This window comes from Anarhichas minor, unplaced genomic scaffold (genome assembly GCF_050575085.1).
Source record: "Anarhichas minor isolate MPS153535 unplaced genomic scaffold, ASM5057508v1 ptg000024l, whole genome shotgun sequence".
NCBI classification, from domain to species: Eukaryota; Metazoa; Chordata; class Actinopteri; order Perciformes; family Anarhichadidae; genus Anarhichas; species Anarhichas minor.
This window is the reverse complement of record NW_027466470.1, coordinates 15,915,931-15,931,199: the sequence shown is the minus strand read 5'-3', so window position 1 is coordinate 15,931,199 and position 15,269 is coordinate 15,915,931. Positions and strand designations below refer to the sequence as shown.

Sequence of the window (15,269 nt, the reverse complement as noted above, 5' to 3'; positions counted from 1 at the left end):
GCAGGCGCACAGGCTCCCTGAATTGACAGGAGGGATGCTGAGCTGCATTCCCATCATTCTGTGAGGAGAGGAGGATCCCCCTGCGCACCCACAACCGTAGGAGACGCCGAGCGATAAGAACATATAAAAATAATCCAAGTTGAGCTCTCTATCTGCCACCATGTCCGCTGGAGGAGATTTGGGGAACCCCCTGAGGAAATTTAAACTCGTATTTTTGGGCGAGCAGAGCGGTGAGTCAAATCTTGGGGAGGTTCGATCTTATCCTCCCCTTATGCTAAACATGCGTATAGTAGGCCATGTATGTAATCCTTGTTGATTTTCAAAGTTTTTTGCTGAATCTCGAAAATGTGGCCGACTGGCTTTGGGTAATATGACGCCCTTGCACTTTTTGGCACAATCTGTGACTGCAGACGATCTTATTAACCGAAGAAGAAGAAAAAAAATACCCCGCATGCATATTAATCTCACTCTTGGATTAAATATAGTCTTCATGATCACTTCAAAACAACTGCTAATTGTGCTGAATATCCTCGAGGATTGTCGAGTTGTCGCAAATGGCCACAATTCGCATCGGAGCAGGCGATTTGAATTCGGATGTTTTGATGTGCTGCAGTGACCGACAAATATGCTCAGCCTGTTTTCAGATAACCAGTTTATTATTTCTACAACATGAACAATCCTTTATTCCATTACATGGCACTTGTGTAATATATTCCTACACCTCTCCTGTTTTTTATTTATCTATTTAGAGAAGATAATAAACAGTCCCCCATGTGTCAGTTCGGGACACACCCTAGGCTGGCGATGTCTGTAGCATCTCTAAACCTCGCAGTCTCCGGTTCGGTGACGCAAATAACACAATTATAACGGGCTTGACCGCGACACAACATTATACTATTTGTTCAATAAGCCATCTATTCAGGGTGGGAATTATTGTGTGTATGTGTGTGTGATTTGATGTGATGGCACAGATTTGGGAGGTGCTGATCGATAATGGTTTAGCGCTGTGAAGCTGCCTGAATACGTGTTCAGACATCCAGAGTGGCAGCAGAGCAGCACCTATCGCATAAAATACAGCAGCAGGATGCACATAATTAGACCTGATATGACAATAGCTTGACTGCTGTTTGTGTCTTACATGGTGGTGCTCCAGTGTGTGTGTGTGTGTGTGAGAGAGTGCTGCATGTGAGGAGGCTGTGTGTCGACTACAAGCCTCCTTGTGTGTTTGTGTGGCCTGCACTGCAATGTTACTGTCCATGGTGCTGAATCGAGGCCTGGTGTGGCCACTGCCCATCGCTGGCTTCAAAACTACTGCTGTTTGCATAGAGAGAATCTGCATTAGAGCCCGGGGGCCTGCTGGAAAAGTCCAGTCCTCACTTATGTGACGTAAAATGATGTTAGAGACGGTGTTGGGTGGGATGTAAATAAGAATCCAGCTCACAAGGCTCACCTTGATCCTCTTGAGAAGTCCCCACCCAGCTTTTGCATGCTGCTAAGTATATATGTTTTGGATCTGTCTGATTAAAGAGGACTCGTTCATTTTTGGTGATCAGTGATCACTTTTTTCCCCTTATTGTTCTTTAATAGCATTTTCCCCTCACCACAATAAACGAAAGAATAGAGAAAAAAAGCGAATAGAACTGAAACAATTAATTAATCTATCGATCAGTTGGTCAACAGAAAATAAATCTACCACTATTTATATATATATATATATATATATATATATACATCTACAGGAACAAGTACATATATAGCATAGATGAATGCCACATACCACAGCATTTATAGCCTTATCAGGTTTGCAGTGCCCCTCTGTAGACGGGCTTTAATACAAATACACAAAACTTAACAACAAAATACATACAAAAAACACAAAACACAAACAATCATACCATAATAATACTAATAAAAGTAATTTGGTAGCGACGAATCGTTCAAATCATGAAATTGAGGAAAACTGTTAAATATCCCGAGGGTGCAGCTTCTGCAATGTGAGACTTTTCTGCTTTTCTCGGTTTCGTGTCAGTATAAACAAGAATTTTTGACCGCTTTTGACCGACATTTTTCACGATTTCTTGACACATCGTCGATGAAATCAGTTAATTTCCCATTATTGACGTTTCTTTCACATTGGTTTGATAGTGAGTAACATTTACACAGTTCCAGCAATGTTAATCTATTTCTATATCTTTATTAAAATCATATTTTACATGTCTGATCTTTCCCTTTAGAACAGAAAATGTACAATGTATTTTCTTGCCTCGGAAGGGAAACAGATGTTGCCATTAGAGAAAATAATTGTATTTTGAAGGTTTTTTGAGTTCCTTTTCTTTCTTGGACAATGTTGTCGTGTGAGGACAGTTGCATTGAATTATCAGGCAGATTCTAAGGTAAATAAGATGGCTTATGGTTTTTGTTTCAATGTAATGCTTTCTCCTCTTTTATAGTTTGATACTGATGCTTACAGTGGCTGTGGTTGAATGTTATATGCATTCATTTTGCCACACCGAGGAACACAACGGACATCCATTTTCATATAATAATATTGAAATATTATTTACGATTCTTTATGGTATGAACTAACACCTATTCTAAAAACCAACCTCTGTTCTCTCTTCTAGTGGGGAAAACATCTCTCATCACTAGATTCATGTATGACAGTTTCGACAATACGTATCAGGTGAGACTCGATCCAGAACCAAAAACATCAGAAAACATACACTTATATAGAATAATTGAATGGCTATGGTCAATGTACTGAAGAAGTCATGGTGGGGCAGTTATCCTTGTATAAACTCTATTTTTATATTTCTCGCCTAAATGTATTAACAATGTTTTCACTAATCGTCCACTGATGTTAGATTTGAATAAATGGAATAATGGGACTAATCACAGTGTGGGTCTACAATGTAATAAGCCTTCTATGGTACGGTAGACTTCCAACTGATTAATATTACAACAATGTTTGTTTTTGGCCAAAAATGCCAGCTTGATTTACAAATTACAAACCAGGGTCTAGATAAAACAAGTTAATTAAGAATGTTATCAATGCATTTATCAAAAGGAAATGTTATTATTGGCAATATTACAGAGAATACAGATTACAGATTTGTCCCTTGCCTTTCTTAGAAGTTAGGTAGATAACAAGTGTGAATGATTGAGCCCTGAGGGCAATACAAATGAAATTAGTTTTTCAGTCTGATTCAATTTCCGTGCTTATTGGCCATTTTCTTTTTTTTTTTTAACTTAACAGCTTTTTGTGTTTTCCTTCATTTAAACAACGGTCAATCTGCACCACTGAACAACAGACGGAGCAGAGGACATTTAGCTTTTAAAGTCTGCGTAATACTGATTATTCTTTTGTTCTTTCTCCACTGCAGGCTACCATTGGAATAGACTTCCTATCGAAGACAATGTACCTGGAAGACCGAACAGTAGGACGCCTTGATTGTCATTTAAAGTTCACATGTAGTTCCACGTCTAAAGATGAATGTATTTATTTGTACTTGGTCTTGTTTTAGCCAGTCAACATCCAAAGTAGGAAATGTCCCAATTTCCACTCTGGTTTCACTAATCTTTGATTTGATTTGCATAATTACTTCTCTCGTCACAGACTAACACGATTATCCTGAGGTTATTTCTGCTGGTAATAGCTTTGGCTTTTCTCGCCCTAAAAAGTCAAAAGCCTTTCTCGTGGATCATCTTCTTTAGCTAGTGTTAATACTATTTCTTAGTCAGCATATTATGCTCTGGCAGCCTGCTCACAAGCTGATACTGGCTTATCCCACCCTTTGGATGTGTACTTACGAGGCCTTACATCTGTGTAGTCTGTGTGATAGGTTAATGTTAAAGCAGCTGCTGAAGGTGTGTGTGTGTGTTTGTGTGTGTAAATGCAGGTAAGGCTGCAGCTATGGGATACTGCTGGACAGGAGCGTTTCAGGAGTCTCATCCCCAGCTACATTCGAGACTCTACAGTAGCTGTGGTCGTCTATGACATTACAAGTGAGAGAGTGCTAATTTACCCGTGAGCATGTATGGATTGTATGTTTTCACCTGTCTGACACAGTAAAGAAGCTCTATTTGTATATGGGGACTTTAACACAGCGAACACAAACAAACAATTTAATATAAGAGTCTGGTCTCCACAGATGTCAACTCATTCCAGCAGACCTGCAAATGGATCGATGACGTCAGGACAGAGAGAGGAAGTGATGTCATCATCATGCTAGTCGGCAACAAAACAGATCTGGAAGAGAAGAGGTGAGCTACAGTGTTGTTCAAAGCAATAAATAAACGATCCGTCGACGTCGTGATTCTGAGCCTGGCCTGATTTTCCTGCAGGCAAATCATGATTGAGGAAGGAGAGCAGAGAGCCAAAGAGCTGAACGTCATGTTCATCGAGACCAGTGCCAAGACAGGCTGCAATGTCAAACAGGTGATCCCTGCAGCTTCACCACATTTCACAGCATGTTGGGCGTCGGTTGCTCCCAGCTTTTCTGCCATCCCTGTGTGTTGGTGATCGAGTCACCAACGTGAATATTTAAAACATTCTATGTGGGAAAAGTAGTAACAAGGGTAGTGTGCACATCCATGTTTCTTTTTCAAGTCATTTTTTTCTGATCCCTAACTCTCCCTCCTCTCCCTTCATCTCCACCCTCCTCCTTTTTCTCTCCTGCTAGCTGTTTCGTCGTGTTGCAGCAGCCTTACCTGGAATGGAGAGCTTGGACGATGCAAATCCTGAAGGCAGTATCCTTTACAGCCACTGTGACTCGCTGTGCCGAGAGCCACACAGCCAAGAAATAGACAGCTTGTTTTTAATCTCTTAGTGGTTGTTGGCTCTAGTACAAAGAGGCCGCCCAGCCTACTGTCTACCGAGGCATCAGCTATTAAACCTTTTTTGCTTCGTAGAGAGGAAATGCACAGAGCCAGGAAGGTATAGTGTGGAAGCACAGTATAGCACCACATAGTGGCACGTCTGGGAAGTGACATACGCCGAGGATGTGTGGTGGAGGATGGATGACTGATTGAAAATAGAAATACTTATCAACATACGTGAATTAGTTCATAGAGACATACACCAGGAAAGAGGTTAGGGAATAAGAGGGTAACATTGTGTTTGAGAGGTACCAGAAGTAAATTGCACTCTAAAGTAAGTATTGATTTTTTTATTACTGAGTATCTATTTCATAGTTACGGGTTACAGTAATATTATTAACCTGTAACAAGACTGCTCATGGGGCAACATAGTTTAATTGCAAAAAATACAGTACAGTGCTATTATAATTACTATTGTGAGCCTTTTGTTCTTTTTTTCATTATTGGGAACAAAAGGCTAAGCTGTGGCCACAAAATAGTTGTGTGTATGATTTTAATATGATGATTAAATACTGCAATAATATACAATGTAACATTTTTCTTTTTACTGAGGAAAAGTGCCCAGCAAGTATTTCATTGATGACCTGTATGTCCAAACTATTTACACTGTAACTAGTCATTTACAGCATTACCCATTTAACTGTGACATGTCAGTTTATAATATTTGACTTTTTCTCCTCAACCACCCGACTTTTTCTTAACTGGACAATTCCCAGTGATCGACATCAAGCTGGACAAACCAGTAGAGCCGACTGTCCCCGAGGCAGGGTGCTCATGTTAATGCAGAGCTGAACTCGGACAGCTCCCTTCACACCATAGGCTTGTTGTGTTGCTTACTACTGGCTAGCTTCCAGTTGACTTCTCTAATTCGATATAGGATGCGGGCCTTGTATCTGATTGGACAAATCAAATGTTACCTTTCATTCTTGTTCAGTTGTAAAATATTGTATACTTTGTCAATATGTAAGTGACTGGAGGAGTAAAGGGGGGGAAAAAAACAACCAAATGTTGAAATGAAAACGAGCAAAAAAACTGTTTTGGAAGAATGAAAAAGGAGAAAAGCGGGACAACCAACGGAATTCTTTTCGCTGTTATGTTTTGTATTTTTTATATATAAAAAGGGAAAGCACCAAAAACGATGCCTAAACATAGAAGGAAGAAATAGTGGGGGGGTCGGCCATTTTTGTCGATGGCCGAACACGTTTGAATGTCTGCAGCACGCATGCACGTTGATCTGATCTTTGACCTTTGGCCTGCCCTTCAGGGTCTCTGCACTCTGGAAGGAGGTTGACTATCTTAGAATGTTTTATAGCATCTCTCTATAGCATCTCATGACAAAATGTATCTCATTTGATATTCCCACAAGAGTCAACTTTCAGTAGGTTCACCTAACAGTAGCTGTGAAAATGTGGCACTCTATCTCTCTCTATGGGTTTAACTTTTTTAGAACAAACTGTACTGTGGTTAAAAAAAAAAAGAAGAAGTAATAAAACACAACTTACTATCACAACTCCCGCTCCCTCCAACCACCCTTCTCCCTTTCCCTGTTTCCCTGAGACCCTCTCTCCTTCCCAGTCTCTCCTTCCCTCCATCCCGGTAATACACATATAACGATCCACTGTAATGCACTGCACTGTATATAATAATGTAATATGTATGTTGTGAACGTCCCTCTGTAGAAGTGGTCCTTGTTCACCAGTATGAATAATGTAATGATGTTAAATGATTAATAAATTACAGATTAAAGGGCTTCACTCTCCTAAACATCAACACTTACATCTTAGCAAAATGGTCTAATCTATTTAATCTTTTCTCCCGGTTTTACTTCCAAACATGTTACTTCTTACATCCCTGTAGCATTAACAATCAACAAAGACAAATAGAGAAGGCCAGCCGCTTTTATGTCTTTAACCACATCACCAGTCACATTTTTTGAAGTCCTTGTCAGAAAATGTATTGGCTCATATTGTTGGAAAATGTTAAAACACGTAATTCCATATGTTAACTATCTTCAAACCTAAAAACTTTGAGTAGACCTAATAACACACAACAAGAGGCAGGACCAGTGACTCGCTGTGATATGTGTACACTAGCGTTTAGCATTAGCACTATGTGTATCCATCCATCCATTATCTTTAAACGCTTATCCTGTTCAGGCTCGCGTTGGGGCTCGAGCCGATTCCAGCTGACATTGGGCGAAGGCAGGCTTCACCGTGAACAGGTCACCAGACTATCGCAGGGCTGACAGATAGAGAGAGACAACCATTCACGCTCACTTCACACCTATACTGGCAATTTATAATCCAGCTATGTGTGTGCTGGATTTTATTTATATTTAGTTTGTGTTAGTCTTTTTTTAGAGTGTACTCCAGTCAGTGAGAACAAAATGTGACACAGTAACAGCATCAAAGGCAAATAGGCAGAGAACGTAACAACCAACCATATAATCAATCCGTCAATCAGTTAATTGTTCACAGTGTTCATTTTCTCATGCCTATTGCACAGCGATAATTATTGCACTAAACCTGAGTTCCCTGCGGTGAGACAGTGTCTGAAAACCTGATAGTCAAGGGGAAGTAGTGGTGGAAAGAACCTTTTAAGAAGGAAACTGTCACGGTGACGTGTTCAGGTCGTTTACACTCAGCCCTCCTCGTGTAAGAGGACAGGTATTCCCCTAGATGGACAGCCCGTCATTCGATCCCCCTGAGGATCATCAGGCGGACAGAGACAGTGCTGTTAGTGGACACATGAACTCCACAGAGACAAGAGGTCGAGGGCGGCTTTGGTTGGATTTCCTCAAGGGTGAGACCTTCAATGTGGAGTTTCTGAAAGCTTTAGCCAGTCAAAATGAGCGGCATCAGTGTACATATACAGTATACAGTATAGTGATATATATGTACATACATATTAAAAACAGAATCACTGGATTGCATATATAAAAGAACATGACGTATAGTTTCAAATACAAATGATTCAATATCAGCATTAAAAACAGTATGTGCTTCTCTGACAAGGACACACCTCTTCCCTCTAGAGTAGCTCTTGTATGATCTCGGGTCCTGTGAGGTCTGGATCACTTTGGATCTCATTTACACTCAAAGCGGATCATGTCCAGAACGGGAGCTTTTCGGGACACAAACCATCGCTCCCTGCTGAGGGAGCTGCGGACCGATATCGCTATGGCTGTGGATGACCCTTTCCCTCTCGTTTACGGTTTGGTGGACAACACCATCATCACTGACCAACTATTGAAGGTAAGAACAAAATATGGAAATCTGAATTCAGAGTTTATTTTCATTTTAAGTGGAAATGTCAGCAGTTTTCACTTGTTTTTTTCCATTTTGATAACAAGAATTTGCAATTTGTGCAACCGTCAAACACTGAAAACACACAAAAGCAATGTAATGCCTAATCGATAAGACCTTTTTTCATTTCATAATCCTCCTGTTGTCCACAAAGTAATTCAGATCATAATCCTAGAATGCCTACATAGATTATGACATGTATTTGCAGGAATATATGGTTTTATTCAAAGTTCAGAGGTCACATACCTTTTGTTGTTTTCATAGGACACCCTGGAGAAGGAAGGCAAAGAAGGGATCCACAAGGCCATGTACTCCCTCCTGTCCTGGGTCCTGGAGCAGAGCAGATCCACCATCCAGGCTTTCTGGAGCAACTTGTCCAAAGACTACAACCTGGACAGCTACCCCAAGCTGCAGACGCTGCTCACTAACCTGCACTCGAGTGTGTATTCTAAGTTTCACCGAAACATTTGTCAAATGTATATAGTGTGTCTGTTTAATCATTTCAACTTGATTACAATGTATTTTCTGGGTCCAGATGAGTAGGGTACTGTCCATTTTCCTCATACGTCTCTATGTAATCCCTCATTTCATTGATTTTTCAGCCACGTTTATCATTAATAAACATGCTACTAAAGTGAAATAAAACCCATATTGATACATGGTATAGAAATCTACACATTTAGATTTTTTTCTGTAAGCTCAAGAAAAGACAAATATTGAATTTCATAATACAATTTCTGTTTTTTACATACACATTTTTTTAACAGTTAAGAGTTTGTAAATCTGTAGAAAGTAATTTTCTTCCATTTCCCGTCCCAGTTATTATCTATTCTCCCTGTACTTTCAGAACAAATCGAAATCTACGATTATGACATGAAGAACAATTTTATAGCTTTAAGTCTTTATTATTCTGTCATTTGCTGACATTTTGTTGACAGGACGGGACGCTGCAGGTTCCAGAGCAGAGAAGAGATCCTCTGGAGGCCATAAAACTCCTCACATCAAGAAGAGGAGCCACGGGGAGAGAGAGACAAACTCACACAATCTGCCTCCACAGTATCACGCCAAGACAAGTGACGGACCAGGTTATTTCCCATAATACAACTCTTCTGACTCTGTCGTCTACCAAAAAACCTTAAAAGACTAAACAAAATAATTAAATGATTCTGATGATATATGTTTTCCCCAGGGGGCAAAGTGAGGCTGTACAGAGTGAAGAATGAAGCTGCAGCCCCACAGCTAACATCTGGAAACAGTAATTACAAAACCTATTCCAACATATATACAGACAATGATTTATTGTTATAAAACCTTTAAACCTTGTTCTGCCACAGGTGTTCAGGCGGTGTCGTCTTCAGTCCAGAGACCAGTCATGCTGTCTTCCTCCTTAACTGAGCCGCCAGTCAACCATGAATCCACAGAGAAGATCCACATCAAACAGATGTTGGGCTCAGATGGTAGGCCACTGCTTTTTTAATGGTCACGAATATCAATACAACTGCCCAGCATCAATAGGACATCGAATGTGAATATTTGAATCAAGAACTCATTTAGAGAAATTAATGTAAGGTTACTACTATGGAAAATATTTGAAGTCTTTGTTATTCAACAGGAAGTGACAGAAAAGTTGATGGGGAGTTTCACTCCTGCGGTCAGACGGAGGAGATAAATGGACCATCCGAGTCCAAAGCGGTCCATAACGTGTTTCACCACAAGGGGGAGACAACCACGGGCATGGTAGAGGATCCACTCAGCGTCCACTCTTTCACACTCTGTCACTCAGTCTTTCCTTTCGAAGGTGTGTACATTTACGTTAGTATGTTCTGTATTTCTGAGAGTGTAGGTTCAATATAATGATGATGAGTGTGCAGTGTGTAAGGACGGAGGGGAGCTGATTTGTTGCGATGGCTGTCCTCGAGCTTTTCATCTGACCTGCCTGGACCCTCCACTCACATCTATACCAAGGTGAAAAATAAAAGATTTGAACCGCAACCCTATCTGTGTGTAGTTACTTTTATATATTAGCTCGTTTATGTGTTCAGGGAGGCCTTGGCTTTTCAACTCTTGCTCTGAAAAGAAGGTTTTAACGTCACATATTTTTTATCTGCAGTGGCACTTGGCGATGTGAATGGTGCTTTGGAAACAGAGTGAAAAGAGAGAATGCCCAAATAACTTTACAGGTAAGTATCTGATGTTTACATAGACTGTACTGTTTGTGTTTAATTTTCTATGAAAACAATGGTTAATGATGTATTACTTACTGAGTAACAAAGGCGTCTTCCTGTATCAAACCTCACATTTCCAGTAATTTCAATGTTTTTAACGTTGGATGTTGCTCCCCTTGCTCCTCTCCAAGTCTCCATGATCGGACGATACAATTTAAACAGTCATGTCTGAGAATCAGGTTTTAGTTTGCAGGGTTTTTGCCCTGCATTTTCTCGTATTGCTCATGGGCATAATGTTTTATGTCACAGCCACTCAATGCCCAGCAAACAAGCGCGAGCTCAAGCAACTCCATCGTAGACCTCGCCTTCTTCTCCCCGCTCTCACCCTCCTCGCCTCTCACTAGTGCCACAGCTTCTATGAATGAGCTCAGAAACCAGGTAAAGACTTGTTGTTCTGTTTGGTGCAGTCTTTATACTTTGTCGCATATTTTAATTTTGCTAAAGTTTGCTAAAATGCATAAATTGTGTATCCAGTGCTCCGGCGGAGAGCTGCTCAGTGTGAGGGAGGTGTGTGGTGTTTGCCACATAGAAGGAGGAGACCTGACTCACTGCCTCCAGTGTTTGCAGCCCTTCCACATTCACTGCAACTTCCTCAAGTAAGACATCCACTCCTCACTTCCTCTATCGCTGTACTATGTGTTTGAACATGGCAAAGACCTTTCTCTGGATTCCTGTTTGTGTTACTATTGATCACCGATGTGCATTAAGGGTGTGATGATTGCCTAGCTAATGGTGACTAATGGGTTGTGAAGAGTGCAGCAGGGTGTGCAGCATAACATTGTAAATGAAGATCAATGATTCTTCGAAATGCTACCAGAGATACGGATGACATATGAAACCTGTGTAAATCCAGGTGATGATCTTATGCTATCACTACTTATTGACTGCAATTCTCAGTGTTTCTCTGTGATACATTGATGAGCATTTTAAGACTTCCTTTAGCATGTTTAGTAGAATGTCAAACCTTCCTCTGTAATCCTCCTGAGTGTTGGAAGTCACATATTGATTTGATAGTAACATTATACACCACACAAAACAGCCTGACTCACTCACGGCTTGCGTTCGTTAGAGGGCGATCCATCTGCTCGTCCTGCTCCCGGCCCTGGGGAGGCTCTGATGAGAAGGAGGCCGAATCATCCAGAGGCTTACAGGTGTGTCTGCAGATGAGATACACATCTTCATTGCCTGAATATGATGGAGTGTAATCTATGTAATCTCTTGTGTATGTGTGTGTGTGTGTGTGTGTGTCTCCAGCTCGTTCATGATCAGTACTCCTCCGTCCCTGAGCCCGTCCTCCACAAAGAGGAACTGGACTCCCTCCTGGGAGACGTGAGTGAGGCTCAGTTACATGTCGATAACACATGATGTAGACATGATGTGAAAATAACATGTCAGACAAAAGGTGGCTGCACCTTTTTATCACACAGACAGGGAATGAGTTGTCATGGTAAAATGAGGATTAATCAATTAGTGATGTGTCGTGGTAGTGTTTGAGCTGTAGTCTAGGTTGAATTTCCACAAAGGAGTGCCTCTGTATCTAAATGAAAATGTTACCACATTATAAAGAATATGAATGACAAATAGGAAAGAAATCAGGAAAAGTCTTAGGTACCACAGTGTTTTAAATAAACATATACGTCTGTTGTTTGTAGAAGCTAAAGAGAGTTAAAAGCTTAAGATAAAAGAAAAGAAGAGTTGAAGATTTAAGACAGATCAGAAAAAGTAGCTAACTAACATTATGTCTAATGTCTTCAGTTTAAGGTGTGAGGAATATGTGCACGCCCGTGCAATATTACAGTGATTTAAACATGTTTAGACTGGACTATGATAGATTGCAAGAAGGCACGATTAATGTATTTAATGTATGCATTAATACCAGGTCACCAGGACATATTTCATTTAGTTTCCTGGTTGCACTTTTCAGTTTACTCCTCGTTAATCTACATTGAGGACATTGAAATGTGCTGACTGAATGACCTAAAACTAAAAAACATAACCTGATATGACTGCAGTAATAATCTGGTATGAGATTGTTGTCCAGTGACATCATCGTTGTCACTGACATCATACCGTACACGTGTGCCGAATGATGTCACCAGGTTTTCGATCTTTTGTTCAACAATTGATCCGGCTGTGTTTGTTTCTCAGCAGGGCTCCATTGACGACATCTTGCAGTGGGCTTTCCACAACATCTCTCGGCCTCTTCCAGACTCTCAAGGATGCTACAAGTGACAGACAGACGATCTGCACTCAAGTATGACCTCTCACAGTTTGAACTCATGCTGTATCAAGTATAAATGATGACGTGAACATAGCTAATTAAAAGGAGATTACTGGATATAGTAAATATCATTTTCTTGTTTCCTGCCTTAAATGAAGTAAAAGTCTGGTTGTGGTTTATTTTAGATATAACATGATTTTATTTCTTTCTTTATATTTAAAGTGAAAACTTTGCATCTTTTCAAACTGCGGATTTTAAAATGTGCTGAGATGAATACGATAACGATAATGGACTAAAATACACAATTGTGGCACATAAAGCTATGGTTGGATTGGTTTGAATTGAAATCTGTGGATTTTTAAAAAATAATATCCAAACTCATCCACAGATGAGTAAAATGTTTCTACCACGGCCAGTGTCTTTGCGGATTTTCTAGCAGCAACACACTAGGTACAGAAGGAGTCCACATACTTAAGTCATCTTTTCAATTAAAAAAAACTATGTTTTTGACATAAACCAAGGGGCGTCGAACCGTAACGACCAAATGAACCTGTTACAGGTCCTCTACAAGACATTGCTGGATATATTAATATTGATTGTGCACAACCTCCGTTTCTAAAAAGTGAAGCCAATGCAGAAGTGTCTTAAACTTGCATTCTCTCTACTGGCCATCATGGTGCAACTCATCTGGTTGCGAAAATAACTCGATGTGTCTCCTTCTCACTTGATTTATTATCTCACTAAATATTATGACCATAAGTTTATGATCTGAATCGCTAGTTTCAAGTCTTTTTCAATACAGCATGATGCTTATTTAGTAAATTGTGATTGACAGGCCGGTACCATGGAGTTGTGCGGTCTTGGAGCTGTGTTTTCATCTACAACTTTAACCCTTTCAAAGTGTGTTTTCAGTTCATGAAAGTTCATTTTTGGTCGCCTAAAAATGTCTTATTCAGCGTTCGGTTGTACTTAGCTGCACCCTCTTGTGTTACATCTGGTTGCAGAAAAACAAGATGGTGACAGCCAAAATGCCGAACTCTAGGCTTTAAAACGGCAGTCCACAAGCCAACGTGTGACGTCACGGTCACTACGTCCACTTCTTATATAGTCTATGATAATGCAGGGCATGCTTTAGTTGATGGGGTGGCCTGCGTTACCAGTGTTGCTGCAATGCTTGTACCAAAGGACATTGTGAATGTGTAGCAACTTTAGGTTTTCTTCCCCATCCTTGTCTCCCCATCCTATTTTAAAAGGTGTCTAAATGTCCTACCGCTTTGTGAAGCATCACAGCATGACTAATTGTGTAAGAGATGGGGTCAGCACTGATGTCTGCAGTGGACCTGGGACATCTCTTTTTAACTTTTACTAACTTGACCTAACAAACTGAGATACATCCACTTTTTTTTAAATTGTCATTATCCCACTGCTGTCTCCCTGGAAACCAAGTGATGCATTCATGTACTTTTCATATGCCTTAGTTGTTTTTGTGTGAGTGAATGTGTTTATATCTCGTAGAAGGCAGTGTTGGAGGAGATGGTATACTCACTGGTTAACAGTTTGAGATCAGGACCCAGGCTGTAACACCCTGTCAGAGAACATCAGTGTCTCATCACGGCAAATAAAAGAGACAATGCAAACTTCCACATGTGCACAAAGGCAAATGAAGGGTCCCTCTGACTGCGTGGATCTGCAGAAGAATTTGCATTCACACGTTACACCAGATGGTTTCAATATGATGAGGTATGCATGCTGAGAAATGCCTCTGTTTAACAGGAATTCCTTGAAGACTATCACTTAGATGTGGAATGTTGTTTTTGTCATGGGATTCAAGAGTTTTTGCATGACTGCCAGAGGGATGGAGCTCGGCCAGGCAGATTTTTCTCCCCTCGGTATTTGGTTGCCATGGCTCTCAGCTCCTGCAGGCCCAAAACAGAGGATGAGAAACATGTTCCAGTGTGTGTGTGTGTGTGTGTGTGTGTGTGTGTGTGTGTGTTTCTGTGGAAGTGTGTTTCTGTTTGTTTATGAATCCACTTTCTAAATGGTTCATGAAACATCCTGCATACTTGAGGGCTCTGTGTCCTCGCAGGGAAGGCCACAGCACTCACAGAGAGACTCTTCTTTGTATTATTTGCAAAGACACGAGGGAGATGCAATGAGAAAAATAAAGCCGACATAAGTTGGTGTCAAAGCGTGCGTAATTATCAGGAAGTTAGCACTACACACAGATTTGTGTCCAAATTGCAGTCATGATGTTTTTTCTCATTCTGGCTGAGGGGGTATATATTTTGCATAAACATCTGATTTCCTCTACTGTGAAGGTTTTAATCATGACTCCTGCTTAACTATCACACAGCTTTCTTGTTCTAGTTGCATACCACATGAGAGAACACATGGAAAAACTTCTCTTTTCAGAAGGAAATAGAGGCAAACATCTTCTCACCACTAGGTGGCATCCATCTGTGATGGATGTAGTGAAACACTCATTTATTCTGCACTGTATTTCACTCAGCTCAAGCAACCGTCACAATGTGATAGGAGAAAGTATTTCCTCTTGCAAAACAATGGATGGTTTGTAGAGAAGTAGGAGTTACCCATATTTTACCAGAACAAAAATAATTTGTCACAACTGTTTCCAAAATA

At 40.5% G+C, this 15,269-nt stretch overlaps 2 protein-coding genes across 3 annotated transcripts; both read left to right on the top strand.

The window, feature by feature from the left end:
• Nucleotides 1-160: 160 nt before the first annotated feature.
• Nucleotides 161-5,659, top strand: rab6bb (RAB6B, member RAS oncogene family b). Of its 2 annotated transcripts, XM_076098153.1 has the most exons (8): nt 161-230; nt 2,625-2,683; nt 3,384-3,437; nt 3,900-4,005; nt 4,152-4,263; nt 4,345-4,438; nt 4,683-4,749; nt 5,595-5,659. In XM_076098153.1, exons 1-8 carry the CDS (start codon nt 161-163, stop codon nt 5,657-5,659), a joined length of 627 nt encoding a protein of 208 aa, XP_075954268.1. The 2 variants fall into 2 exon arrangements, with proteins under 2 accessions (XP_075954268.1, XP_075954269.1); XM_076098154.1 differs by lacking the exons at nt 3,900-4,005; nt 4,152-4,263; nt 4,345-4,438.
• A 2,326-nt stretch (nt 5,660-7,985) lies between these two features.
• On the top strand, nt 7,986-12,704 carry aire (autoimmune regulator). Its single transcript, XM_076097359.1, has 10 exons — nt 7,986-8,132; nt 8,448-8,622; nt 9,518-9,640; nt 9,796-9,920; nt 10,027-10,148; nt 10,294-10,363; nt 10,658-10,786; nt 10,883-10,967; nt 11,577-11,737; nt 12,560-12,704. The coding sequence occupies exons 1-10, from the start codon at nt 7,986-7,988 to the stop codon at nt 12,638-12,640; spliced, it is 1,218 nt and encodes a 405-aa protein (XP_075953474.1). The 3' UTR covers nt 12,641-12,704.
• The last annotated feature ends 2,565 nt before the right edge of the window (nt 12,705-15,269 follow it).

Coding starts and splice junctions, on each gene's coding strand:
- rab6bb (XM_076098153.1), top strand. CDS start 161: ATGTCCGCTGGAGGAGATTTGGGGAACCCCCTGAGGAAATTTAAACTC. Junction 2,684..3,383: donor GTTTCGACAATACGTATCAG/GTGAGACTCGAT, acceptor TCTCCACTGCAG/GCTACCATTGGAATAGACTT. Junction 4,439..4,682: donor CAGGCTGCAATGTCAAACAG/GTGATCCCTGCA, acceptor CTCTCCTGCTAG/CTGTTTCGTCGTGTTGCAGC.
- aire (XM_076097359.1), top strand. CDS start 7,986: ATGTCCAGAACGGGAGCTTTTCGGGACACAAACCATCGCTCCCTGCTG. Junction 8,133..8,447: donor TCACTGACCAACTATTGAAG/GTAAGAACAAAA, acceptor TTGTTTTCATAG/GACACCCTGGAGAAGGAAGG. Junction 11,738..12,559: donor TGGACTCCCTCCTGGGAGAC/GTGAGTGAGGCT, acceptor GTTTCTCAGCAG/GGCTCCATTGACGACATCTT.